This window comes from Lampris incognitus, chromosome 2 (genome assembly GCF_029633865.1).
Source record: "Lampris incognitus isolate fLamInc1 chromosome 2, fLamInc1.hap2, whole genome shotgun sequence".
In the NCBI taxonomy this organism is placed as follows: domain Eukaryota; kingdom Metazoa; phylum Chordata; class Actinopteri; order Lampriformes; family Lampridae; genus Lampris; species Lampris incognitus.
In genome coordinates, this window is record NC_079212.1 from 146318553 (window position 1) to 146346378 (window position 27826).

Genomic DNA, 27826 nt, shown 5'->3' on the forward strand with positions numbered 1-27826 from the left:
TTGGAGGTTGGAGGGGGAGACGCCATTGTGAGTGTCTCTGTATGCACCCTGAAGAGAGAAAAGAGAGAGAGAGAGAGAGAGAGAGAGAGAGAGAGAGAGAGAGAGAGAGAGAGAGAGAGAGAGAGAGAGAGAGAGCGAGCAGGACTTGCTGCCAGCCTGAATTCATTCACAACGGTGAATAAAACTTGTGGGAAGGCTCCTGTCTGAAGTTTCCTTTCATCAGATCTCATTTTATCTTCTCACAACTTGATTTCCTCCTCCATCGCTCCTTCTCCGCTGTCTGTCTTTCTGTCTGATTTTCTGTCTGTCTGGTGGCTTTGGTGGCTCGTCGGTTGAGGCGCTGGAGAAGAGGAGCAGAGGAACGAGGCCAAAGGGGTTTTGGACGAGCGAGCGGTCGGAGGAGGCCGGGGACATGGCCGTGGGCCGGGTGCAGAGCGTGTGTCTGGGGCTCTGCGTGCTCCTTGTCCTCAGCGTGGACATGGATGGACGGGTGGACGGATGCAGCTGCAAACCTGCACATCCACAGCAGCTCTTCTGCGGCTCGGAGATCGGTGAGTGACCTGGCTTCGCTTCGGCCAACAAAACACCGAGTAGAGTTGATGAAGAAGGTTATCTAATGTCGGATTAACTCAACTTCAATCATTTCTGCAGAACTAAACTATGCAAACATGCCGAGACAATTCCATGTCAAAACTGAGATACAATTTACCATGTGCAAATAAGACCTCCCCCCCCTGCCCAAAAGGAAAATGATTTGCCAGCACAGCGAGGTATTTCTACAACGTAAGATTTCTAAAACAAGATAAATATTCTTAAATCATGATAAATAATTTTACTTGGTTGTCGAAAAGTAAACGACCAGATATTTCATTTGTCATTTTGCGGTGCAGCCGCAAAATATTCCAGTAACACAGAGCCGGTCCAAATAAGAGACAGATGAAAAAACCACGTAATGACAGAAGTACTTCACATATCATTCAGCTGTGTGAGGAGGTCTTCCAACAATCATGTCGAGCACTGGAAAGACAACACACCAGAATCAACAACCGACGTTTCAAATTAGAATAAATAACCTTCATAAGATAAGTATTGATCAGATATCCTGCCGACTAGTACTGACTAGTGCTGAGTAGTACTGACTAGGACCGACTATTACTGACTAGTGCCGACTAGGACTGACTAGTACTTACTAGCGCTGACTAGGAATGACCAGTACTGACTACTGCCAACTAGGACTGACTAGGACAGACTAGTACGGACTAGCACTGACTAGGAATGACTAGTACCGACTAGTGCCAACTAGGACTGAATAGTACTGATCAGTGCCGACTAGGACTGACTAGTACGGACTAGTACTTACTAGTGCTGACTAGGACTAACTAGTGCCAACTAGGACTGACTAGTACTGACTAGTGCTGAATAGTGCCGACTAGGACTGACTAGTGTTGACTATTACTGACTAGTACTGAATAGTACTGACTAGTGCTGACTAGTGCCGACTAGGACTGACTATTACTGACTAGTGCTGACGAGTCGACTACACAGATCTTACAGAGAGCACATCAACTCTGCTTCGTCCATACACCGCTCCACACGTTTGACCCGCGAAAGAGACCTGATCAGACCTGATCTATAGCCTGGCTTATTGAAGAGGTCTGTCTGATGATTTCACACAGAGATATGTCCCCACGGGACGGAGACTTCCATGACTTGGTAATTGAGTTGGCCAATGTTCAGTAGACTAAGACTGATGGATGTGTGCTGTGGAGTGATGAAGTCGTTCGGTAGATGTCGGTGTGGTCCTGTACCTGGGATCAGTGGCCATCTTGTTGAAACGTTAACACAGAGGGCATCTACTCTCATCCTCCTCAGATTGGCCGGTCTAGTTTCTGGTCTCTCCCTAGCGACTCCAGACGGGTTTGTGGACGGTGTGATTTTGGTAGGGTTCATTAGTTTGAAGTAAGTGGAGTCTCTAACAGCAGGAGGGACGGTGTACTGTGACGGTTGGAGCCGAGGGCTGCGTGAGGTGACCCGCATTACTCTATGTAGGTCACCGGATGGGACGGCATCAATACACACAACACGGCTGCTGAAAATGACAGCGATGTACGAGGGCAAAATATATCTTTTGAGGAAAACACGGAGGCTGTGAGAACATCAGCAGCAAGAGCACGAAGACCTGATGACAGAACAACAAGCCGGACTCATTTCAGATGGTCTTTGTTTAGACCGAGGTTCCTCCCTTGTGTGTGGTCTGGCTGGTGATTGACAGGAGAACGTTGCCAAAGCGTGGGGTTATTTTGAGTGACATGTTCTGCCCGTCGGTTTTAATGGACCTGACAAGAGCCTGTTTCTAACGTCTCTATTCTGCATGGCACGCTGACTGACGTCTGTTCTGTGGTTCTGTTACTGTGATCTGCTGAAGAGGAAGGCTACACAAATCACCAGGCAGGGCTGCACACACTCTCTCCTTCTGTCTTTTTCTTTCTGTCATTCTTTCTTTATTTAACAGTTGCTTGATCGGCATGAAATACAGTTTTTGTAAACATTGCCATATATATATATATATATATATATATTTTCAGCAAGACAATCACTGACACAGTAATTCACAGAGCTCTCACTCCGTTCAGAGTATACATGCTTGGAAGGTTTGTGCATGTGCACATGTGTGTGTGTGTGTACAGCAATCAGACTGGATGATGGATCAGCACATTTGAACATCTCACACAAATGACAGCACATTGGGGTCTGTCCTTCCTTCCTTTCTGTTTTGCTTGACATGTTTCTGTCTTGCACGCCATCTGTCTCTCCCGTCTCTATTTCGCTCCAACTTTCGTTATTTACTTATTTGTCTGGCTTGCATTTCTCTGTCCCTCTCTCGTCGGCCGGACGAGGCCAAAAGCAACACTCTGGGTTGACTTTTAAGTCCTGGGCTGCAGACGGTGGACCGTTGGTTTGATGTGAGTTGTGTGTTTCTGCCAAAGGTCTCACTCCAGCAGAGAGAAAGAGGACGAGTGGAAGAGAAAGGGAGAAGAGAGGACAGATACTCCATTTACCACCCTTTCCTTGACTACGTGTTTGGACTCTGAGTAGGTGGTTGTTTGTTTCGAGGGTCTGTTTTATCATGTTTTATTATTGTGTTCATTTTGTTGAGCGTCGTTTTCATTCAGTTTGAACCTCCATTCAGCTTTATAGAAGAGCCTCTTCATAGTACTCAGAGTACTCCCGCGAAGTAGTACTCTATACACGCTGTCCCCAGCCGTCTGACACTACGTTCTGAATGGAAACCTGTTTCTGAAAGCTGCCACATGCCAAAATAGATCTGGGTTAAGGGGACGTGATGGCAGAATTTGGGACGGCGTGTTTTTTTTTAGGACGGCTCTTAGACACATAGTTGGCCATCTGGGAGGAATGTGGTGGTGTTTTTAGCTCAATCTCATTTTGTGAAAATGTATGTGAGTTAGAAAACTTGTTAATTTGCACCAAGTTGTCAACTTATCACTAGGCGCCTCGGCGTTGTGCCGAGAGGAGAGTTTCCTGAACCAACACCATGATTAAAAAGAAAGACGTGGAGAAGACAAGCCAGGAGCAGGTGCTTGCCGGGGGACTCGGAGCCTAAACCTGTTTGGAGATGGTCAGACACAGTAAATGGGATTGAAGAACACATATGCAGTCCCTAAAACTAGGTTGGAAACTAAACTTTGGTCTGAGAGGTGCCGGGCTGCTTTAGTACGTCTGGAAGATGACGTTTGAGCGTGGAAATTGTTACGCGTCTTTATCACACTTCCTTTTACCGAACCAGCTCATCAAAAACGTTCATTTCTTCTCTTGAGCGTTGACTTATTCTGTGACGTTTGCTCGGTGAGGTTTTAAACCCTCATGTAATGTAAGAGGAAAACACGGTTCCTGTTGTTTGTTGAGGAGGTACTAGTGTTGGCCTGCAGATGACCTCCTGCTGCTGTAAGAGTTGATGAACCCTGTGAATGAGTTCGCTTTTCTTGGAAATATGTCCTCCTGTCTTCACAACACTGTCTTTTTATTTCTTTGTCTGTCCTTGTATCTTGTATGTGTTTATGGGAGAGAGAGAGAGAGAGAGAGAGAGAGAGAGAGAGAGAGAGAGAGAGAGAGAGAGAGAGAGAGCGCGAGCGTGAACCACGCAGTTTGAGGCCTGTATTTTGGAAGGAGGCCAGCGGTGCCATCACCAAATCTACTCTCTCTCTCTCTCTCTCTCTCATTTCCATGTCTATAGGCTCACTCTAACAGTCTGCATACTAACAATATCGGTGTGAAAGCCCACTGACAGTCCAGCTTTGTCAGGCATGACAAGGGCGTCGATTCATCAGGGAGGCTAGAAGTTAGTTACTACATCAGTTCTCATGGTACTAGTTTGTTACTGCATCAGTTCCCATGGTACTAGTTTGTTACTGCATCAGTTCTCATGGTACTAGTTCGTTACTGCATCAGTTCTCATGGTACTAGTTCGTTACTGCATCAGTTCTCATGGTACCAGTTTGTTACTGCATCAGTTCTCATGGTACTAGTTTGCTACTACCATCAGTTCCCATGGTACCAGTTTGTTACCGCATCAGTTCTCATAGTACTAGTTTGTTACTGCATCAGTTCTCATGGTACAAGTTTGCTACTACTATCAGTTCCCATGGTACCAGTTTGTTACTGCATCAGTTCTCATGGTACTAGTTTGTTACTACCATCAGTTCCCATGGTACTAGTTTGTTACTGCATCAGTTCTCATGGTACAAGTTTGCTACTACCATCAGTTCCCATGGTACCAGTTTGTTACTGCATCAGTTCTCAGGGTACTAGTTTGTTACTACCATCAGTTCCCATGGTACTAGTTTGTTACTGCATCAGTTCCCATGGTACCAGTTTGTTACTGCATCAGTTCTCATGGTAATATTTTGTTACTACCATCAGTTCTCATGGTACTAGTTTGTTACTGCATCAGTTCTCATGGTACCAGTTTGTTACTGCATCAGTTCTCATGGTACTAGTTTGCTACTATCATCAGTTCTCATGGTACCAGTTTGTTACTGCATCAGTTCTCATGGTACTAGTTTGCTACTACCATCAGTTCCCATGGTACCAATTTGTTACTGCATCAGTTCTCATAGTTCTAGTTTGTTACTGCATCAGTTCTCATGGTACAAGTTTGCTACTACCATCAGTTCCCATGGTACCAGTTTGTTACTGCATCAGTTCTCATGGTACTAGTTTGTTACTACCATCAGTTCCCATGGTACTAGTTTGTTACTGCATCGGTTCTCATGGTACAAGTTTGCTACTACCATCAGTTCCCATGGTACCAGTTTGTTACTGCATCAGTTCTCATGGTACAAGTTTGCTACTACCATCAGTTCCCATGGTACCAGTTTGTTACTGCATCAGTTCTCATGGTAAAATTTTGTTACTACCATCAGTTCTCATGGTACTAGTTTGCTACTACCATCAGTTCCCATGGTACCAGTTTGTTACTGCATCAGTTCTCATGGTACTAGTTTGTTACTACCATCAGTTCCCATGGTACTAGTTTGTTACTGCATCAGTTCTCATGGTACAAGTTTGCTACTACATCAGTTCCCATGGTACTAGTTTGTTACTGCATCAGTTCTCATGGTACTAGTTTGTTACTGCATCAGTTCCCATGGTACCAGTTTGTTACTGCATCAGTTCTCATGGTACTAGTTTGTTACTACCATCAGTTCCCATGGTACCAGTTCGTTACTACCATCAGTTCTCATGGTACTAGTTTGTTACTGCATCAGTTCTCATGGTACAAGTTTGCTACTACCATCAGTTCCCATGGTACCAGTTTGTTACTGCATCAGTTCTCATGGTACTAGTTTGTTACTACCATCAGTTCCCATGGTACTAGTTTGTTACTGCATCGGTTCTCATGGTACAAGTTTGCTACTACTATCAGTTCCCATGGTACCAGTTTGTTACTGCATCAGTTCTCATGGTACTAGTTTGTTACTACCATCAGTTCCCATGGTACTAGTTTGTTACTGCATCAGTTCCCATGGTACCAGTTTGTTACTGCATCAGTTCTCATGGTACTAGTTTGTTACTACCATCAGTTCCCATGGTACTAGTTTGTTACTGCATCAGTTCTCATGGTACCAGTTTGTTACTGCATCAGTTCTCATGGTACTAGTTTGCTACTACCATCAGTTCCCATGGTACTAGTTTGTTACTGCATCAGTTCCCATGGTACCAGTTTGTTACTGCATCAGTTCTCATGGTACCAGTTTGTTACTGCATCAGTTCTCATGGTACTAGTTTGTTATTACCATCAGTTCCCATGATACTAGTTAGTTACTATATCAATATAAGTTCTCATGGTACGTCAGTTACTATCTCGGTTCTCATGATACTAGTTTGTTACTACCATCAGTTCCCATGGTACTAGTTAGTTACTATATCAATATTAGTTGTCATGGTACGTCAGTTACTATCTCGGTTCTCATGGTACTAGTTAGTAACTACATCGGCTCTCATGGTACTAGTTTGTTACAACAGCACTTCTCATGGTACTACTTTGTAACTACATCAGTTCCCATGGTACTAGTTAGTCACTGCACAAGTTCTCGTGGTACTAGTTAGTTATTAAATCAGTTCTCATGGTACTAGTTAGTTACTACATTGGTTCTCATGGTATTAGTAACTACATCAATTCTCTTGGTACTAGTTAGTTACTATATCAGTTCTCACAGCAGTAGTTTTTTACTGTATTAGTTCTCATGGTACATGTCAGCCACTATATTGGTTCTCATGGTACTAGTTTGTTACAACAACAGTTCTCATGGTACTATTTTATTACTACATCAGTTTCCCTTGGTACTAGTTAGTTACTGCATCAGTTTTCGTGGTACTATCTGTTTACTATATTATTTCCCAAGGCACTACTTAGTAACTACATTGGTTCTCATGGTACATGTCGTTTACTGTATTTCCAGGACTCTAAATCGTTCTTTTTTTTACTCGTCAGGCTGGTCCTGCGATTTATATTCCAAAGTGGCTTATAAACGTAACAATGGGACTGTTTAATCTTGTGACTCAGTTGAAAATACTGTACCACCTATAGAAATTAGTAGAAATGGACGTTGAACTATTTGCCGTGATCATTTGAGTAGTTCAAAAGAAATGGCGATTGTTGTTAGTTGTGGTGACAACACTAATCAGTGGGGCCGTAAATGTTCATACTACTTCACTGCTCATTTGGCCATTACTTCAAAACTTCACTTCAGTGAATCTGCGATTTAAAAAAAAAAGTCTGCGACTTGCTTTAGATCGGTTTATATGGAAGTTAGCCTGCTACAATAGTCACAGTTCTTTGCAATGGCAGTGGTTCAAATAAGAACGGTTGCCATTCTGACCATCCAAATATGTCGACTTGAATGGGAATGTCCATTCTACTCATTCAATTTCTATAGTACCATCATATAAATGAAACTTGTACACTAAATCTACTTAAAGATTTTTTTTTCCTTACAACAACACATTTTTTGCCGAGTGCGACTTGTAGTCCGGGGAAATACAGGACTGCATCAGTTATCATGGTACTTGTTAGTAACTACATTGGCTCTCATGGTACTACTTAGTAACTACATCAGTTGTCATGGAGCAAGCTCTGATCTTGAACATAGGAGACTGCAGTCGTTTTGTAAGTGATTTAAAACTTGCTTTGAGTTTTGATTCGGATTTAGGTCGTTATCAGGCTTTCTTGTGCTGAGTACTTGCTAGTTTCAATCTCTGAACTTCAACTGCTGGGTCAGCAGACGTGGGTCGCGCCCTCTATTGCTTTCTTTGTTGTGAAAATCAGACGGGGGCAGGTTCAGCTGTGGTACTTCCTTGTATTTAAACACGCAGCTGCGCTGTAGCGTCAACCGTTGTGTGTCAGCCCTTATTGTGTTAAAACCAAATTGGGTAAAGACCTGCAAGTCCACCTGTGCGAGTCCACTAAGGACACTGACCAGTAATTCCCTTTTCTACTATTGTCTCTCCTTGCCTGCAACATTCAGATTTAATTTTAACATTTAGATGTAACATTGTTTTATATGAATTTCTGTCTCATATGAGAGGAAAATGAGCTAAATGTGTGGAAAGTGAGGTAAATATTAACCTAAACTGATTTTTACATTCTTACACCCCATAACCATGTGCTGCAAAGACATCCCTGTCATTCATGGTACAGCCAATTTGGGGGCAGCCGGGAACCGCCGCAGCTGGGATGAGAACCCGGGTCTCCAACACCACGGGCGACTACGTTAACCAGTCGACTAAAGGGTCTAACCCGTTAGCCAAGGGCTAGCGAGTGTAGTTATCCGTGGTCGTTACACTACCCCCCTTCTTCAGGAAGTGTGTCCCCGTGCTTCAGCATACCAGCTCCCTCATGCATCTGGGCGCATGCACGTCCGATGGCCTCATGGTCTCACCATCCCACTTCTGACACCAGTATAGCAAATTCAGGGGGAAGCCAGGAACCGTTGCAGCCGGGATGCAAACCCGGGTCTCCCACATCACCGGTGACTACATTAATCAGTCGACTAAAGGGTCCAGCCCGTTAGCGAGTCTCGTTATTGATGGTTGTTACACTACCCCTTCTTTCGGGGAGCTGATCCTGGACGAGCCCCCAGTGTTACCTCTTCTGGTAGAGGCTCTTGTTATATCATGCATTGACTACTGCAACTCCTTACTGGCAGGTCTCCCTGCATGCACTTTCAAACCTCTGCAAATGATCCCAAACACGGCTGCGTGTCAGGTCTTCAACCAACCCAAAACAAGACAGGTCACGGCGCTGTTCATATCCCTCCACTGGCTCCCAGTTGCTACCCACATCAAATTCAAAACCTTAATGCTCGCTTACAAAACAGCAACTAAAACAGCTCCCGCCTACCTGAACTCCCTCATTCGGGTCTACACTCAGTCCCACTGACTACGCTCTGCCAATGAAAGGCGCCTGGCACTTCTGCCACAATGGGTCCTTAAGTCACTAGCCAGACTCTTCTCTTCTGTAGTTCCCCGGTGGTGGAACGAGTTACCAAACTCCATTCGATCTGCTGAGTCCCTCTCCATCTTTAAGAAGTGAAAGACCCAGCTCTTTCTCCAACACCTCCACACCTGATGGTATATATATAAAATCGCTTCTATGCATCTTTGGCTTTGTGCACTGCCTGTTGACACCTATGTCCTATCGGACTTGAACCTAGTTTTTTGACGCTTAATTGTACTGTCACCTCCTGACTAGATCCTTGCTTGTGTTGTATTAACTTCAGATGTACGTCACATTGGATAAAAGCGTCTGCTAAATGAAATTGTAAATATGTAAACTAGTCAGTAACTACAACAGTTCTCATTGTATACTTGCTATTTACTACATCAGTTCCCATGGAACTAGATAGTTACAACATCAGTTTTTATGGTACTAGTTTGTTACTACATCAGTTCTCATGGTACTAGGAAGTTACTACATTAGTTATCATGGTACAGGTTAGTTACTACATCAGTTTTTAGTGTACTAGTTTGTTACTAAATTTTTCGTGGTACTTCTTTGTCGCTACCTCAGTTCTCATTGTACAAGTTAGCTACCACATCAGTTTTCATGTTACTAGGAAACTACAACATCGGTTCTCATGCTACAAGTTTGTTACTACATCAGTTCTCATGAAACTGCTTTGTTCCTACATCAGTAATTATGGAACAAGTTTGTTAGTGTATCAGTTCCTTTGGTATGAAGTAGTTACTACATCAGTTATTATGGTACTAGTTAGCAACTACATCAGTTCCCATGGAACTAGATAGTTACAACATCAGTTTTTATGGTACTAGTTTGTTACTACATCAGTTCTCATGGTACTAGGATGTTACTACATCAGTTCTCGTGGTACTAGTTTGTTACTACATTGGTTCTCATGGTACTAGGAAGTTACTACATCAGTTCTCATGCATGGTATTACTAAGTTACTACATCAGTTATTGTGCTACTAGTTTGTTACCACATCAGTTTTCATGGTACTTGTAAGTTACTACATCAGTTCGTTAGCTACTAGTTTGTTACTACATCAGTTTTCATGGTACTAGTAAGTTACTACATTAGTTAGTTAGCTACTAGTTTGTTACTACATCAGTTTTCATGGTACTAGGAAATTACTACATCAGTTCTCACGGTACTAGTTTGTTACTACATGGTACTCGGAAGTTTCTACATCATGATTGATTGATGGTACTACTTTGTTAGGACATGTTGTTACTACATGGTACTAGGAAGTTTCTACATCATGACTGATTGATGGGTACTACTTTGTTAGGACATCATCTGTCATTGTGCAATTGTGCATACATTTCTCTTTGGAGATAGTTTTTTTATTGAGGTTATCACTCTGCAGGTCTGTCATAATTCCTGTTCAAATTCATTTTTATTTGTGCACTTAACGTAGCATGCATGTTGTTGCATTTCAATGTATGAAATATTCTTCTGGATGATATAAATAGATTGGTTGATTGGTCTAAAACGATGTTACTGAAAGGGCTGTGATTTTATCAGAGCTTGTGGACAGTTAAAGGTTATCAGACACTAGTGAATCTTTAAATACTCTGATTCAGATGGCTGCTGGCTGCCTTGTGGCTGCACACTGGTTTTCCTTGCAGTGATTTGGACGGCGATCAGACTGACGGCTGTTTAGTCTTTAGTTTGGACTCTGTGGCGTCTCAGTCATGACCAGATGACACACACCCATCACACAGCACAGATGAGGAAGGTTTAACACAAGTGACTGACTTAACTTCATTAATTTTGAGATGTATTCTGTGTCAAATGAAGTGAACTGAAGGAGAGAAATATTCTGATTTTTTATGTTGTCAGCCTGACTTGTTTTTATTCACATAACAAATTGAGCCGTCAATTGAAATGTGTTTTTAGGTCAAAGCTGTGTGTGTGTGTGTGTGTGTGTGTGTGTGTGTGTGTGTGTGTGTGTGTGTGTGTGTGTGTGTGTGTGTGCTCAGTATTTCAGAACAGATAAATCTGCATCCAGACTGGATTTAATTATTATGCCACATTTCCAACACAACCTATACTGAGTTGGATGTAAACCAGGGATGATCAGATGGAAGGAGGTTCTGGGTTTCCTGCAGCCTGTTTTCTGTCTCTCAGTTTTAGAAGAAAATTCTTTCTACTTCCTGAAAAACAATTGAAAACAAGAGGATGGTTTGCTTAGCTGTGTGTGGGGGTGAAGGTTATGTGGGGTGCTTAGTCCCTCTGTTTGTCTGCCCGCCTGTCTGTCTATCTAGCTGTCTGTCTGTGGGTTTATCTGTCTGTCCACTGGTGTGTCTGCCTGTTTGTCCACCTCTATCTTTCTGTCTGTCTAGCTGCCTGTCTTTCTGTCCATCCGCCTGTCTGTCTATCTGTTTGTCCACCTGTCCGTCTGCCTGTCTGTTCACCTGTCTTTCTCTCTGTGTGCCTGCCTGTCTGATGTCTGCCTGTGTGTGTGTGTGTGTGTGTGTGTGTGTGTGTGTGTGTGTGTGTGTGTGTGTATGTCCTCATCTGTGTCTTGTGTGTTTGGAAGGGATGAGAATGATGAGTTTGTTTTCAGAGGAACATACCAAACAGTTTTCCAGTCCAGTCGTTCAGCAGACGGTCAGAACAGACCGTGGATCAGGAGGTTTCGTACTGAACTAGCTGCAGGATCAGTGGTTTCAGTTTGTTCCATAACCAGGTTGGATGTCACCACCGCTCACTGCACGTGTGTACAGTTTTAAACGAAAGAGGTGGTTTAGAGACCGGAGGATGAACCTAAACCCAGACCTACATAAAGCTTTACTGCTGACAGAATGACACGTTTACGTTTTAACATAGTTGTGGCTGATCAGCTGGGATGCTGCCCATCACATGTACATGGATGTGCTGTGTGACGGGCATGCGGGCAGACAGCAGCACCGCCTCAGCACCGCCTCAGGGCCCGCAGGCCTCGCTCCTCACTGGCCTGCTCTCCACCACACATCAGCAGTGACGCTGAATGGGGGTGAAGGTGAAATGATTCATTTGCAGTTCATCTCACCAGTAAAAGCGCGAGATGAACTGTCAGAAACTGCAGAGCTGCTGCTTCACTGGATGTAACGGGTCACGTCATTTTTTATTTATTACTATTATGGTTATGTTGAATACTCCGAATCTGTGCTGCTGTTAATGTGAACGTCTTAGTCTACCTATCTATCTACCTATCTATCTATATCTCTGTCTGTCTGTCTCTCTGTCTCTCTGTCTCTCTGTCTATCTGTGTCTATCTATCTATCTATCTATCTATCTATCTCTCTGCCCGTCTCTCTGTCCGTCTATCTATCTATCTCTGTCTATCTATCTGTCTCTGTCTGTGTCTGTCTCTCTATCTGTCTGTGTCTGTCTGTCTGTCTATCTATCTATCTGTCTCTGTCTGACTGTCTGTCTGTCTATCTGTGTGTCTGTCTCTCTATCTCTCTCTGTGTCTATCTATCTATCTATCTATCTATCTATCTATCTATCTATCTGTGTCTATCTATCTCTGCCCGTCTCTCTGTCCGTCTCTCTATCTCTGTCTATCTATCTATCTGTCTGTCTCTCTATCTGTCTGTGTCTGTCTGTCTGTCTATCTATCTGTGTGTCTGTCTCTCTAGCTCTCTCTGTCTGTCTGCCTGTCTGTCTGCCTCACTTCATAGAGGGAGAACATCACTTCATGGAGAAATAAAGTGGCTGAACATAGAAGGTCTGCCTTGTTATATTCATGTGTAGTTAAACTACAGCCTCATCAGTTAACCTTCATGTTCTGGCTGTCATGCTCAGATGAAGCTGAAGGACGATACAGAGATGCTGAGGATGATGATGTCATCTGTAAAGAAAAAACAGTCTGGGTTTCCATGGACTGTTTTTTCAGGAGATGAAGACATATGGCTTCATCTCATTTATGAAAACTGTCCAGCTCCACTGTATTCATGCAGACATGCATGCTGTGTGTGTGTGTGTGTGTGTGTGTGTGTGTGTGTGTGTGTGTGTGTGTGTGTGTGTTTTTATGGAGCGTCTTAATGGGTGTGTGCAGGCAGCCAACTACTTGTTATTCTGTGTGAGTTTTGATTTCTCTCCAAGAGGAGAGACGGATGTCCCGTATCTCCTCTGAGAGGGAGAGCTAGATAATGTGAGGAGGACAGACAGGAAGGAAGACAGGAGGACAGAGGACAGACAGGAGAGAAAGTGGAGGGTCTGTGTCCCACTGAGACAATGAAAAATGTCTCCTCATGCAAGCTGATTAAGATGCCGCTTTATTTGTCTCCATTTTCGGTTCTGCCTGTCTCTCAATCAATCAACCAATTTATGTATGTATATACCTATCTGTTTATTGAATCTTTTTTAAAAGATTCTTTTTTGGTATTTTTACCTTCATTAGACAGTGATCGTGAAGGGCAGACAGGAAATGAGAGGGGTATGACATGCAAACCAATGTCTCCAGCTGGAATTGAACTGGTGACGGTAGCGAGCTGTGGCCATGTGATATCGGTAGGAACCATTCAGCTACGGAGGCACCTCATTAAAGCTTTACAATATACATTTCTAAAAACAATACTCCAAGGACTCTAGTTTCCCGACAGCGCAAGGCTGGCGGTAGCACTAACGCAGACATAGTGACAATTTTGTTGGAGGTGGTTTTTCTCTTCGCTGGGCGTGTTTGCTAGTTTCCGGGCTCGCCATATCGTTTGCGCCGAAATGGGCACAGGGGCACAGTAGAGGGTGTGTCAGTCAAATCATGTGGCGCAGTGCTACTTTGGTGTCAAATAAAACCAAATATTGTGCCTGCGTCTCCGCCTGGTCAGACCACACATCTTAGCACAGACGCCAGTGTTTTGTGGTATACGCCACTTTTGTTTGTGTTATGTTGGGCTATTTTGTGAATAATTTAACTAATGACTAATCTGATCTGATCTCATCTGATCTCATCATCAGCCACTTCTCCGGGGTTGGGTCGTGGTGGCAGCAAGCTAAGTAGAGCACTCCAGGTGTCCCTCTCCCCAGCAACGCCCTCCAGCTCCTCCTGGGAGATCTCAAGGTGTTCCCAGGCCAGATTGGACATGTAGTCCCTCCAGCAAGTTTGGGGTCTACCCCAGGGTCTCCTCCCAGTTCGACGTGCCTGGAAAACCTCCAAAGTAAGGTATCCAGGAGGCGTCCTAATCAGATGCCCGAACCACCTCAAATGGCTCCTTTCGATGTGAAGGAGCAGCAGCTCTACTCTGAGCTCCCGCCGGTCCGGATGTCTGAGCTCCTCACCCTATCTCTAAGGCTGAGCCCAGACACCCTATGGAGGAAACTCATTTCAGCCACTTGTATCCACAATCTCACCCTTTTGGTCACTACTCAAATTTCATGACCATAGGTGAGGGTTGGAATGAAGATTGACTGGTAAATTGAGAGCTTTACCTTCTGGCTCAGCTCCCTCTTCACAACAATGGTCCAGTACAACGTCTGCATTTCTGCTGATGCTGCACCAATCCGCCTGTCAGTCTCCTGCTCCACCCTACCCTCACTCGTAAACAAGACCCTGAGATACCATGGCCTCAGACTTGGAGGTGTTGACTCTCATCCCAGCTATTTCACACTCAGCTGCGTTCTGATGAAGCCAACAAGACCACATCATCTGCGAAGAGCAGAGATGCAATTCTGAGGTTCCCAAAATGGACACACTCCTCACCTTGGCTGCGCCTTGAGATCCTGTCCATGAATATCACAAACAGAATCAGAGACAAAGGACACCCTGGCAGAGTCCGACACCCACTGAAAACGTGTTTAACTTTGTGCTGAGAATGTGGACACAGCTCTCACTTTGGTTATACAAGGACCAGATGGCTTGTAGCAACTGCCCCAGTACCCTATACTCATGCAGTACCCCCCACAGAGTGCCCCCAGGGTACACGTTCATAAGCCTTCTCCAAGTCCACAAAACACATGTAGACTGGCTGGTCAAACTCCCATGCCTCCCTCAGCCCTTGTGCAAGGGTAAAGAGCTGGTCCGTTGTTTCACGGCCAGGACGGAATCCACATCGTTCCTCCTGGATCCGAGATTCGACGATCAGTCGGAGCCTCCTTTCTAGCACCCTAGAATAGACTTTCCCAGGGAGGCTAAGCATGTAATGCCCTGATAATCGGAGCACACCGTCTGGTCCCCTTTTTTAAATATGGGAACCACCACCCCAGTCTGTCATGCCACAGATACTGTCCCCAACCTCCACGTGACACTGAAGAGGCCTGTCAGCCAAGACAGCCCAACAATGTCCAGAGCCTTCAGCATGTCAGGGCGAATCTCATCCACATCCAGCGCCGTGCCACCGAGGACCTTCTTAACTACCTCAGAGACCTCTGCCAGGGATATGGGTGGGGCTTCCCCTGAGTCTTAAGACCCTACCTCCTCCACTGAGGATGCGTTAGTTGGGTTCAGGAGCTCCTCAAAGTGTTCTATCCACCACCCAACAACACCCCCAGTCTGTTAATCCCAGTTAACTAATGACTACTGTCCTAAACCCTTTTAATCACAAAACAAATAATTTGCACGAATATCATTGTCTTCCAACATAAAACAGTCAATATATGCCATTACGCATAGAAAACAACATGGTGACGAAAGAGAGAACTTATTGTCTAGGCTAATTGACCCACGATCACGGCTATTTAAGGTCTCCTGCTGTGTTCATAGAATGCACAGGAAAGACAGAAAGATGCTGGTGCGAAAGAAGACATGTTAAACATTAGCCTGTCAAATAATGCTTGAGGGTTGTCTCATATCATATTAGAATTGGTGTGGATGTCTGTTGTATGCGCACTTGGCGACTCTGCACCTCCTGACCAAGGACCTCAGTTTCCTCCTGGGAGAAGCTTTTCTGCCTTAGCCGGTCTGGACTTCCGCTGTCCATTACGAAACTGGCAGTTCACCATGACAGAGTGTGCTGCTTTTAAAGGGATGAAAGGAGATGATTTGATTGGCTGTAATTGTAGACAGTCCCACAACTCCTACTGATCGTTTATTCCTTCTAATCAAAACTTTTTACAACTGCGCCTCCGTTGCGCCTGATTACCGCCAGCGCAGCATGTCCTGAAGTTATCAAAAAGTACTGGCCACACCTTAGATCGACTTCCGCAGTGAACTAGCACCGGCGCTGTCGACTGCGCCATGACCCAGACGCTAGAGCCCCAAATGTTAATATATTTGTAAAGGCATATATCATAGTCATTTGACAGAAATCACAACTAAACTGCATGACTGAAATGTGATTTCTTTGCTCAGATGTGTGTTCAGATTTCCTATTCCCTCACAATATGAACAAAATAAGTTAACCTCAAATGATGCTGGGTTTGTGGGGGATGATTCTCCTTTTCCTTGTCTTTAAAACTATTTTTCAGTATAAGGCCTACATTAGGCCTACTGATCAACCACAAGTGTGTGATATACGACATATATAGTATACTGTATGCACTGTATATACAGTGTCTGTGTCTGGCTATGGCGCGAGTTTGTCCAAAGTGTCTCTAGAGAAGCCATTTCACTCTTGGAAATGCTGTCGGGCAGCAAGTTGTTAACCAACAAAACTAGACTTCGGTCAAGGTCATTGTATTTAGGTATTTAGGAAAACTGGTAAATTTTACACAACATGGAGGTAAAATTTTGTTCCAAAAAGATTTTTTCCACTTAACTAATTGATGCCTATACACACATGCTGTTCTCCACCTCAAGAATCATTTAAATTACAACGTTAATGGAGGTCTGGTTTACAGCAGTCTCCTACACATGTTATCATCACGATTTCAACTGTTAAGTCATGTCATCCATGTATTTAACAGCACTGAACTGAAGGCCAAAGTGACCGAAAGGGTGGGATCACAGACACAAGTGGCTGAAATGAGTTTCCTCCATAGGGTGTCTGGGCTCAGCCTTAGAGATAGGGTGAGGAGCTCGGACATCCGGCTCGGAGTAGGGCTGCTGCTCCTTCATGTCAAAAGGAGCCAGTTGAGGTGGTTCGGGCATCTGATTAGGATGCCTCCTGGGCGCCTTCCTTTGGAGGTTTTCTGGGCACGTCCAACTGGGAGGAGACTCCAGGGTAGATCCAGAACTTGCTGAAGGGACTACATGTTCAATCTGGCCTGGGAATGCCTTGAGATCCCCCAGGAGGCGCTGGAGGGCATTGCTGGGGAGAGGGACTTCTGGAGTGCCCTACTTAGCTTGCTGTCACCGCGACCCGACCCCGGAGAAGCGGCTAAAGAGGAATGAATGAATGAATGAACGAACTGAAGGCAATGCTACCTAGGAATATCCCATTTTATTTCACATCGTTTCAAATGTATAAATAAAAACACAGACAAAGGTGTTTTGATTGGTCAGTTTTGCTATCAGCATGACTTCATATGGTCTTACATTGTCGGTGCTGCCATCTTGAGCGTTTCACATGGTCATGCTTTAAACTGATGGAGAGCACTGGCTCTACTATATTCACACTGCCTCTGGTATGTCAGCCTATAAACCTTCCCCATTACACACTGGTTGTTTAACTTTGTTAAACAAAGCAGACCGAGTATATTTCTGAAACGCCTGACCCCCGTGTCTAGGCCCAAACAAGTGGCAGTTGTGCTTTTTCTTTGTTCTCCGGCAAACATCTAACCTGGTGGGTCTTGGTGTGAATATGAATGTGGTTTGATGACGTGTTTACAGTGGGTCTGCTTTCAGAGCTCTGATCTAGCTGTGAGTGTCCAGACCTGTCAGGTCACTCCGTGATTGGAGGCCATATTGAAATGATGAGCGTAACTGAGACCTCCAGACGTTCACATCCTGCTGACGCCACAACTCATAATGACTCCTATCCTTTCCGTAATGTCCACCATAACATCAGCCGTGTGTCTGTACATGTTGGTCATTCCAGTTCATCGCATCCATCTCTCTTTTTCCTACAGTGATAAGGGCAAAGATCTCCGGAGAGAAGATTGTGTCGCCTAGCAACAGTTCTTCTCCTTACATGAAAATGATCCAATATGAAATCAAAATGATCAAGGTGAGCAAACAGAACCGAGTCGCTTTTTCTAAGTCAGTTCCATTTACAGCTACAAAGGCGTCCAATACACTGCATGTCTGAGCTGCAAATCCTTAGATTCAAACTGACAAACTATAATGGATAACATAAAGGGACAATCTGTGATTTATTTGACCATATGAAATGGAGATATAGTTACATTCATCAACTGACGAGTTTGAGTTACAGCTTGAAAATAGATTCTAGCTTTAAGAGTCATTAGGACATCCTGCAGAAGTTTTTGAAGTTCTGTTACAAAAGGTCCAGAAAAATCAAACCCTGTGGTAAAGTTTGTCTTAGTTTTATGTGCAACAACATTTAGTTCAACAAGATCATAATACCTGATTAAAAATTCAGTATACTTGGAAATGTGTTTATAATCAAATCAAAATCAAATCAATTTTATTTGTATAGCCCAATATCACAAATTACAAATTTGCCTCAGCGGGCTTAACAGCAACACAACATCCTGTCCTTAGACCCTCTCATCGGATAAGGAACAACTCCCTAAAAAAACCCTTTAACAGGGAGAAAAAAATAGGGAGAAACCTCGGAGCTATAGAATATAATGTGGAGTGAGTGTTTTTACCAGTATGATGTTGAGGTTAAGAGGCTAATGTGACTGTGGATCTAGTCCATGTGGCTTGATAAACAGAAGCTATGAGCTGTTCTTCTATCACATACCCGAACAAACCATTCCATCTAGTTTTACTGCATGCATATTACTGCTGACTTTATGTACTCACATAAATTGCATGTAGATGTGAACTACAGCACAAGGCCAGTCTTACAAAGCACATTTCTGTTCACATGAGTATACTGCAAGTGAACCTCAGAAAAGTTAAAAACAATTACAAGGTAAATGCTTTCTTTTATTGTTGCTTTGAATATTGTGGGGCTTATTCTATCTATCTATCTATCTATCTATCTATCTATCTATCTATCTATCCATCCGTCTGTCTGTCTATCTATCTATGTTTCTGTCTATCTTAACCAGCTGTATGTACATGGACTAAAGACCACTCTGTGTCCGTCTGTAGATGTTTAAGGGCTTCGACAAGGCCAAGGACATCCAGTACATCTACACACCGGTCTTCTCCTCTCTGTGTGGAGTCAAGCTGGACTCCAACAACAAGGCAGGATACCTGCTGTCAGGTACCCTGACTACTGACTCGCTTTGTTTCCAGACATCTGGTTGGTGCAGTAATGACTCTTTTACTGGCAGGTTTATTTTGGACGGAATATGGAAGAGGATAAGTCATCCTTCAACTCAGAAGCTTTCTTGTGACATGTACTTATAAGACTTCATATGCTTTGTTTTCTTTAAATAGTCAGCTTCTTAAAAATACTACCGCACCCCTCCCTTTTTCTCCCCAATTGTATTACCCCAATTACCCCACTCTTCTGAGCCATCCTGGTCGCTGCTCCACAATCCGGGGAGGGCTGCAGACTACCACATACCTACTCCGATACATGTGGGGTTAACCAGCTGCTTCTTTTCACCTGACAGTGAGGAGTTTCACCATGGGGAAGTAGCATGTGGGAGGACCACGCTATTTTCCCGTTCCCCCTCACCCCCAAACAGGCGCCCTAACCAACCAGAGGAGGCGCTAGTGCAGCGACCAGCATACATACCCACATCCGGCTTCCCACCCACAGACACAACTAATTGTGTCTGTAGAGACACCCGACCAAGCCGGAGGTAATACGGGGATTCGAACTGGTGATCCCCATGTTGGTAGGCAACGGAATAGACCACTACGCTACCCGGACGCCCCCCTCACTACCGTTTTTAACATGACCATTCACCATACGTAAAAAGTCCAGTATATTTAAAGACATTTAGGAAATACAGTAAAGTCTCTTAAATCTACTAGTAACTTTAAGAACATTAACTTCAGAATCAGAAACACACTGTCATTTCATTTCATGCACTTGCGCACTGCCAGTCTGCATGGGCTAGCATTTAGCTTAGCCTGCCCCGCTTCCACGTCCTGTCAGACCGCCCTCAGTGTTTCCTCTTTGGACACAGCTCCGGTCAGGGCCGTGGTCCTTGGGCCCACAGGACGCAGTAGACCAAGCTCCGTCAGCCGATCCAACCCCAGCTCTCCCAGCCAGACACCTTCAACACACCTCCCCACACTTCACATGAAGACACTAAAAACACAGTCAAGGCTAGGTGAGGCTGCCGCCAGACCGCCCTCGATGTTATCGGAACTGCTGGTCTACATGGGCTAGCAGTTAGCTTAGCCTGTCCGCTTCTGCATCCTGTCAGACCGCCCTCAGTGTTACCTCTTTGGGCGCAGCTCCACGCAGGGCCGTGGTCACTGGGCCCACAGGACGCAGCAGACAAAGCTCTCCCTGCCGATCCAGCGCCAGCACTCCCAGACATCAAACAAAGACAAACTTAGATGCAGACGTGGACAAAGACACTGCATGGACGGTGCTGGGTGAGGCCGCCGCAAATTTGAATTCACGCCACCATCTTCCCACACTGGTACTGGGTGAAGACACTGAAAACATGAATTTGCGTTGCCATCTTCCCACACTGGAAGCGGAAAGCCACGTTACTTAGATCCAGTAGTAAATTTAAATTTACATTTTAAGCCTTTGGTGGTGAATATAACATGTACAATCAGCATTTACTCCAGGATCAAATGACTGCAATAGTCACGGGTATTTTTCAGCTCCACCTCCGATCGGCACTGATGTAAACAGAACATAAGTGACCTCTTCGAGGTGGCAAGTATTGGGCCAGATGTCCTACTTGCCAAAAGGAATGCAAAGCGGTATGGGGGCCTCTCGCTTACCAGTGTAGTGATTGCCGCGGGTCCATCAGAACCTTAGCATATCCAATGCAGATGTGTCTGCAGCAGCACCTTCTCGCAGTACCTCCTGTTTTTACAAAGTCTGCTGTGGGGGCGACCGGGTTCCCGGCGGTATAACCGGGTGGGTCAATTGGACTCGTTAGCCTCGGTTGGTAGCCAATCTAGGAGATGGACAACTCTGATTTCAAACCCGGGTAGATGAAGCTCGTTAGCCTTGTCAGGCAGTTCAACTAGGAGAAGGAAAACTCTGATTTAAAACCTCCGCTGCCTTGCGGGTATACTCGTCTACAGGAAAGGCTTCTGGAAGAAACCCTGAGGAAAAATCTGCATCCATCTCCATTGCCAGTCGTCTCGCTTAGTCTTGCCACCGGTAGTAGGTGGTCTCGGACAAGAGAGTGGAGTTTATGATACGCAAACTCTTCCTCACTTTAATCATCGCGCAAGTCATCAGTCATCCATCACAGGATGACTAGATGGTCCTCGTTGCTGCGACGGATGAATAACGAGCAAATTTAACATACTTTTACTATATTTAGCCTGGTGGAGGGAGGAAAAACAGGGGAGCAGAACTGCAGAAATGCTGGCATACTGAAGGTTTAGGATGTCTGTAACTGTCACCTCCACATCCATCAAAATGCACAACACAGTTATGAGGCACAATTCACCAGCGTAGGTTGCTCCAAAACACATTAGCATCAAACCACCGTCTCAGAGACAGCAGCCACTAACAAGTCAAAATGAAGTACAACAGCTTCCTTCATGACAGGAACTAGACAACACAGTAGCGATCACCTGCTGTTTTTTCTACGTCATAACAGGTTTTCACAAGTCTATTACAGAATAAAAACAAAAAGCTCATCAAAATAGCATTATGAATCAACATGATTACAACTGACAAGTAATTACCACTACACAGGGAGTATGTGGAGTGATGGGAGGATTTCTATTGGCCAGTGTGACCTGGTGGAGCTCTGGGACAACCTGTCCATGTCGCAGAAGAAGAATCTTAATTACAGATACCAGATGGGCTGCGAATGCCGAGTAAGTATAGACCTTTAACTTTCTGTCCATCCACACCTTCATCCATCCATCATCTATTCATCCCTTCTCATCTTCACTCCTCTTCTCTCTCGCTCCCTTGCTCCCTCATTCTTGGTTCGGGTTCTTATGCTGTGTTTCACACCTTCCAGTCTGTCATTAGAATAAGATCAAACGACCAAGGCGGTCATTATCACCGTTTGGGATTTTCAAAGTTTAATAACTCTGAAAAAAAAAGATACAGCCCTGCCGCTCCCTGAATTCTCCTAAAATTGCATACATTTGCATTAAAATGAGTTTTAGATCAATCCCACACAAAAAAGTTATGATAAGATCTACCTAAAACGACCACGGACGGTCAACATGACCGTCTCATGATGTGTGCGTGATGGTGTGCGTCGTGTCAGTATTTATGACGTGTGCTGGTCACATCATTTCTTTCGTGAAGTTCATTGCTGTGTCCTAGAAACACACTAGCGTTCTCCAGTGCAGACAAATAGTCTAAACTTGATTTCTGATTATGTCCAACTGTTACAGACGCACCATGACTACCACCGAGGCATTGCAGTATTTACAGGCGTTGGACAGCGGCCATTTCAAATTGTTTGAAAAATAGTATTTAAGTTGTTAAAATGTTAATTTTGGTGTCAGTTAGTTTCATAACAGACACACTAACACATGTAATGCGTTAATATCTCTACTGGGTATTTATCTTGACAGAATATAGAGTTTAAAAACCGTGGCGGCCAAAATGACCGCCCACGGTCGTTCTACTAGTTTTTAAGTTCCGGTGGTTGTTTGGGACTGTTTCAATATTTATTTTCAGTTCTTCTTTTACATGTCACGTTTTATAGGCCTTGTTACGTGTGAGAGATTAGCAACACGTGTCTTCCGTTTTGTTTTTCAGGTAATATTTTCACTTTTTCAATTTTGCTATTCAAATTCGACCATGTCTCTCTGGAGTTTAATTTGTTTAAAAACAGTATTATAGTTGTTAAGATGTTAATTTTGGTGTCAGTTAGTTTCATAACAGACATAATAACATATATAATGCATTAATATCTCAAGCGGGTATTTATCTTGACAGAATATAGAGTTTAAAAACCGGCGGTCATTTTGACCGCCCATGGCGGTTTTAACTAGGAGTGAAATCCCGGTCCACGTGGACCTTTACCTCTAAGAGATGTCTGTCTCCCTGTTCATACAGGATATGGGACATGTACAGTGCAGAGGAAACGATCCAATCAATCAGTCCATCAATCAAATAAGTTGAACTAGCTGCTAAAAAGTTTCCTCTCAGACAACAAATAAACGTTTCCCTAGACGTGAAAATAAACCATTTTCTGTTTCCCCATGAGGAAGAATGACATTTATCTCATCTTGAATTATCTTATCTTTTCTCGTCTTTTTATTTTGTCTTGTCTCATGTTATCAAGGAGAAGAAAGGTTTATTTTATGTTTATTTGATCTATTTGATTTATTTGGGCGGCACAGTGGCGCAGTGGTTAGCGCGGTCGCCTCACAGCAAGAAGGTCCTGGGTTCGAGCCCTGGGGTAGTCCAACCTTGGGGGTCGTCCCGGGTCGTCCTCTGTGTGGAGTTTGCATGTTCTCCCCGTGTCTACGTGAGTTTCCTCCAGGTGCTCCGGTTTCCTCCCACAGTCCAAAGACATGTAGGTCAGGTGAATCGGCCGTGCTAAATTGTCCCTAGGTGTGAATGTGTGTGCGTGTGCTGTGCTGTGGTGTGGTGTGGTGTGGTGTGGTGTGGGCGGCGCTGGAGGGCTGTGATAGCGTGGCAGCCTGTCCAGGTGTCTCCCCACCTGCCGCCCAGTGAGTGCTGGGATAGGCTCCAGCATCCCCGTGACCCTGAGAGCAGGATAAGCGTTTGGATAATGGATGGATGGATGATCTAACCAATGAACCCTCCAACCCACCCACCAGTCTCTCCATGTTGCTCTCTCTTCTTTCTCAGATCAACACCTGTTACACGGTGCCATGTGCGTCTACAGGAGATAATGAGTGTCTCTGGACAGACTGGTTGCTGGATAACAGCCTTAATGGGGAACAGGCTCGGCAGTACGCCTGCATCCGCCGCTCCGACAGAACCTGCAGCTGGTACCGAGGTGGCCCGCCTCCGGACAAAGACTTCCTGGACCTGACCGACCCGTGATCTGCTCCACGACCCTCAGTCTCATCTCCTCTGCTTTGACTTCTCCTAACGCCAATATTCCTCCACTGCCTCGGCTTTGATAGCTCAGATTTGGTCGTTGATGCTGATTGGTACAGTAGGGCGTGGTTTTGTTTGATAGCATGACGGCTGCTTACAGGTTAGCAACTCATTTTCACAGAACACAGGGACTTCCGACATCTACGTGTTTGCATTAGCTGTGTTTCCATACAGGCCAGTTCTTAGTGACCTTTTCCAGAATGGGTTGCATTACCATCAGAGGGTTTAGACAGTTAAACATTGTCCGGATGTGCAGGACTACATCCTCAAAAATATTAGAGAGAAAAACGGAAAACAGCTGTCAAACATTCCCTTCATGTCACTTTTAGTTGCATAATCTCTGTCACTTTTTCAACCTTTCCACCTCAAGCCAGTGTAAAAACCTTCAAGCTATATTTTTCTGGTGTTCTGCCTTTCTTTCCAGCTTTTCTTATTTGCAAAATCACAACTAGAAATATAAAGTTTGGTTTAAACACTATTATTGTGTATTCGATGGCTGTTTCGTAGTTTTGCTGGCAGCCGGAACAAGTCCTTCAAGCTGGTCCGAGCCCACTTAAACCCACTAACACATATCCTGTCACACGCAAGGCAGAACGGTTAGGATGCCGGGCAGTTTGTTTTCCTGAAAACACTGCTGACGTTGACATTAATATGAGAAGCAGAGTAAAATACACCCACTCTCCACAGTACACATTTATACGCATCCATGTTCAGTTCTGACGTTTCCAGTTAAGTTTTCACACACGTGCTGCAGCATCAGCACCTCTTCCTGCTCCACACACCCTGCTGCTGAACCTGTGTTGCAATGAAACATGACCCTGTGCACATAAACACCTACTGTCCACTACTAGGAGCATGCAGTACTACTACACAACGTGCTGTAATAGAATGATTATGGGCAAAATTCAATGGAATGTAAATGTCAACTGAAGTTCTTGAAGGTCAAAATCGTCACCGTTTCCACTCTCAGATCGCTCCTGTTTCGACTTTGTAAATACTGTATTTGAATGAGAATTAACATTTTAGAGGCTAACCACATCTCGTTTTAGAATAGGGGCTGTTTTTTTTTTGTTGCGTTGATTTGTGTGTCTAGTTTCCCTGATTGTACTCTGTTTCACTTCCTGTGCCAAAAAACCTAATCCAGCGCTTTCACCACAGCACCTCCGCCTGTAGGAAGCATGCGTGTGTCCTCCTTACAGGACTGTCTGCGGCACAGGACAAGGGTCAATCCACTGTTTAACTCCATATATCAAGGCAGCACATTTTCTTTGAAACGAAAAAGCAAAATAGAAAATATAGATTTTAAGGGGCGTCTGGGTGGCATAGCGGTCTAGTCTGTTGCCTGCCAACACGGGGATTGCCAGTTCGAGTCGCCGTGTTACCTTCGGCTTGGTCGGGCGTCCCTACAGACACGATCGGCCGTGTCTGCGGGTGGGAAGCCGAATGTGGGTATGTGTCCTGGTTGCTGCACTAGCGCCTCCTCTGGTCAGTCGGGGGCACTGTTCGGGGGGCTGGGGAAGCTGGCGGGAATAGCGTGATCTTCCCACGCGCTATGTCCCCCTGGTGAAACTCCTCACTGCCAGGGGAAAAGAAGCGGCTGGCGGCTCCACATGTATTGGAGGAGGCATGTGGTAGTCTGCAGTCCTCCCTGGATTGGCAGAGGGGGTGGAGCAACAACTGGGATGGTTCGGAAGAGTGGGGTAAATGGCCAAGTACAATTGGGGGGGGGGGGGTCTCAAAAAAATAAAATAAAATAAAATAGAAAACACATTTTATTTGAGGAGCTTCCCTTATCCAACCAGTTCTGAAATACTTGAACATGATAAATGTCTTAATACTGACTGATTGATTGTTTTGTAATGTTCACGCTGAACTGCAGGTGAATTGATCCTTGTCCTGTTACGGGAGAACTTTACTGAAGTCATAGTTTCAAATGCATTATGAGCTGCAAGTCTCCATGCTTTAAAGATGGTGCAGAGAATCTCTGCGGTGTCGTAGTCGCATTTTAATGCTCGTAATGCTGCGATGCCTCCCGCACATACACATCAACGCCCTTTCTGAAATATCTTGATGATCAAATAGAGAAAAAAACCATCTGATAAGCAGTTCAGCACTTGGTCTGGTCTGATCATAACGCATCCTGACTGTATGGCTTCAGTAAATCATTTCTTAATTCTATTTCTTGTTCAACTGTTTCATTTTGTGAGAACTGTTTGGGTTTGTATTTAAGTCCGTTTCCGTCAATATAGATTTTCTATTTCAATGTACCAAAAAAAAAAAAGATTGTATATAAAATGTCTCAATAGAATATTCTGTCACTTTCTTTTTTTTATGTGGTGTGACCAAATTTAATGGGTTCAGACGTTTATCACTGAGCTGGGGCTGGAAAACCGTTTTTAACTTTAAAACAAAAAGTTGACTTAGGGTAGACCCGTCTTAAGGTTTTCATTGAATTTCCTCAGGGGTAAAGAGATATCCTGCCACTCACTGAGACCAATATCTCCTACTTTTCCAAAGCTGTGATTGGATCGTCCAATCTTTGGACAGCCCTCATCTCATCTCATCTTATCTCATCTTCAGTCACTTCTCCGAGGTCGGGTCGCAGTGGCAGCAAGCTAAGTAGGGCACTCCAGATGTCCCTCTCCCCAGCAACACCCTCCAGCTCCTCCTGGGGGATCCCAAGGCCTTCCCAGACCAGATTGAACATGTAGTCCCTCCAGAGAGTTCTCGGACTACCCCGGGGTCTCCTCCCAGTTGGACGTGCATGGAAAACCTCCAAAGGAAGGCATCCTGATCAGATGCCCAAACCACCTCAACTGGCTCCTTTCGATGCAAAGGAGCAGTGGCTCTACTCCAAGCTCCCTCTGGATGTCCGAGCTCCTCACCCTATCTCTAAGGCTGAGCCCAGACACAGTACGGAGGAAACTCATTTCAGCCACTTGTATCCACGATCTCACCCTTTGGTCACTACCCAAACCTCATGACCATAGGAGAGGGTTGGAACGAAGACTGACTGGTAAATTGAGAGCTTTGCCTTCCGGCTCAGCTCCCTCTTCACCAGAACGGTCCTGTACAACGTTCCCATTACTGCTGATGCTGCACCAATCCACCTGTCAATCTCCTGCTCCATCCTACCATCACCCGTGAACAAGACCCCGAGATACTTGAACTCCTTCACTTGAGGCAACAACTCATCCCCAACTCAGAGGGAGCAATCCACCATTTTCCGGTAGAGAATCATGGCTTCAGACTTGGAGGTGCTGACTCTCATCCCGGCCATTTCACACTCAGCTGCAAACCGCCCCAGTGTGCGCTGGAGGTCGTGTTCTGATGAAGCCAACAAAACCACATCATACTCTCATCATACATCAGCCACTACTCACACATATGCACATTTATGAAGGCTGGGCCCACACACACACACACACACACACACACACACACACAGCACCTTACATACATCAGACACTATTTATTATTATTGCTACTTTTTTGTTGTTTTATTGCTGTTGTTGCTGCAGTGTTGAGAAGCCAAGGCTCAAGAATTTTACTCTCTTGTACTTTTATAATGAGATGCAACAAATAAAGAACCTTGAATGTTGAATCTGCGAAGAGCAGAGATGCAATTCTGAGGTTCCCAAAATGG

The 27826-nt window shown here is 44.6% G+C and overlaps 2 protein-coding genes across 2 annotated transcripts in view; one reads left to right on the forward strand and one right to left on the reverse strand.

Moving 5' to 3' along the window:
- Nucleotides 1-25911, forward strand: LOC130106676 (metalloproteinase inhibitor 4-like). Its single transcript, XM_056272880.1, has 6 exons — nt 1-27; nt 338-551; nt 17975-18072; nt 19131-19245; nt 21835-21959; nt 23926-25911. The coding sequence occupies exons 2-6, from the start codon at nt 413-415 to the stop codon at nt 24121-24123; spliced, it is 675 nt and encodes a 224-aa protein (XP_056128855.1). The 5' UTR covers nt 1-27; nt 338-412; the 3' UTR covers nt 24124-25911.
- syn2b (synapsin IIb) overlaps nt 1-27826 on the reverse strand; it is a 154473-nt gene that overhangs the window by 29685 nt on the left and 96962 nt on the right. The window lies entirely within an intron of this gene.

Coding starts and splice junctions, on each gene's coding strand:
- LOC130106676 (XM_056272880.1), top strand. CDS start 413: ATGGCCGTGGGCCGGGTGCAGAGCGTGTGTCTGGGGCTCTGCGTGCTC. Junction 19,246..21,834: donor GGCAGGATACCTGCTGTCAG/GTACCCTGACTA, acceptor ACCACTACACAG/GGAGTATGTGGAGTGATGGG. Junction 21,960..23,925: donor AGATGGGCTGCGAATGCCGA/GTAAGTATAGAC, acceptor CTTCTTTCTCAG/ATCAACACCTGTTACACGGT.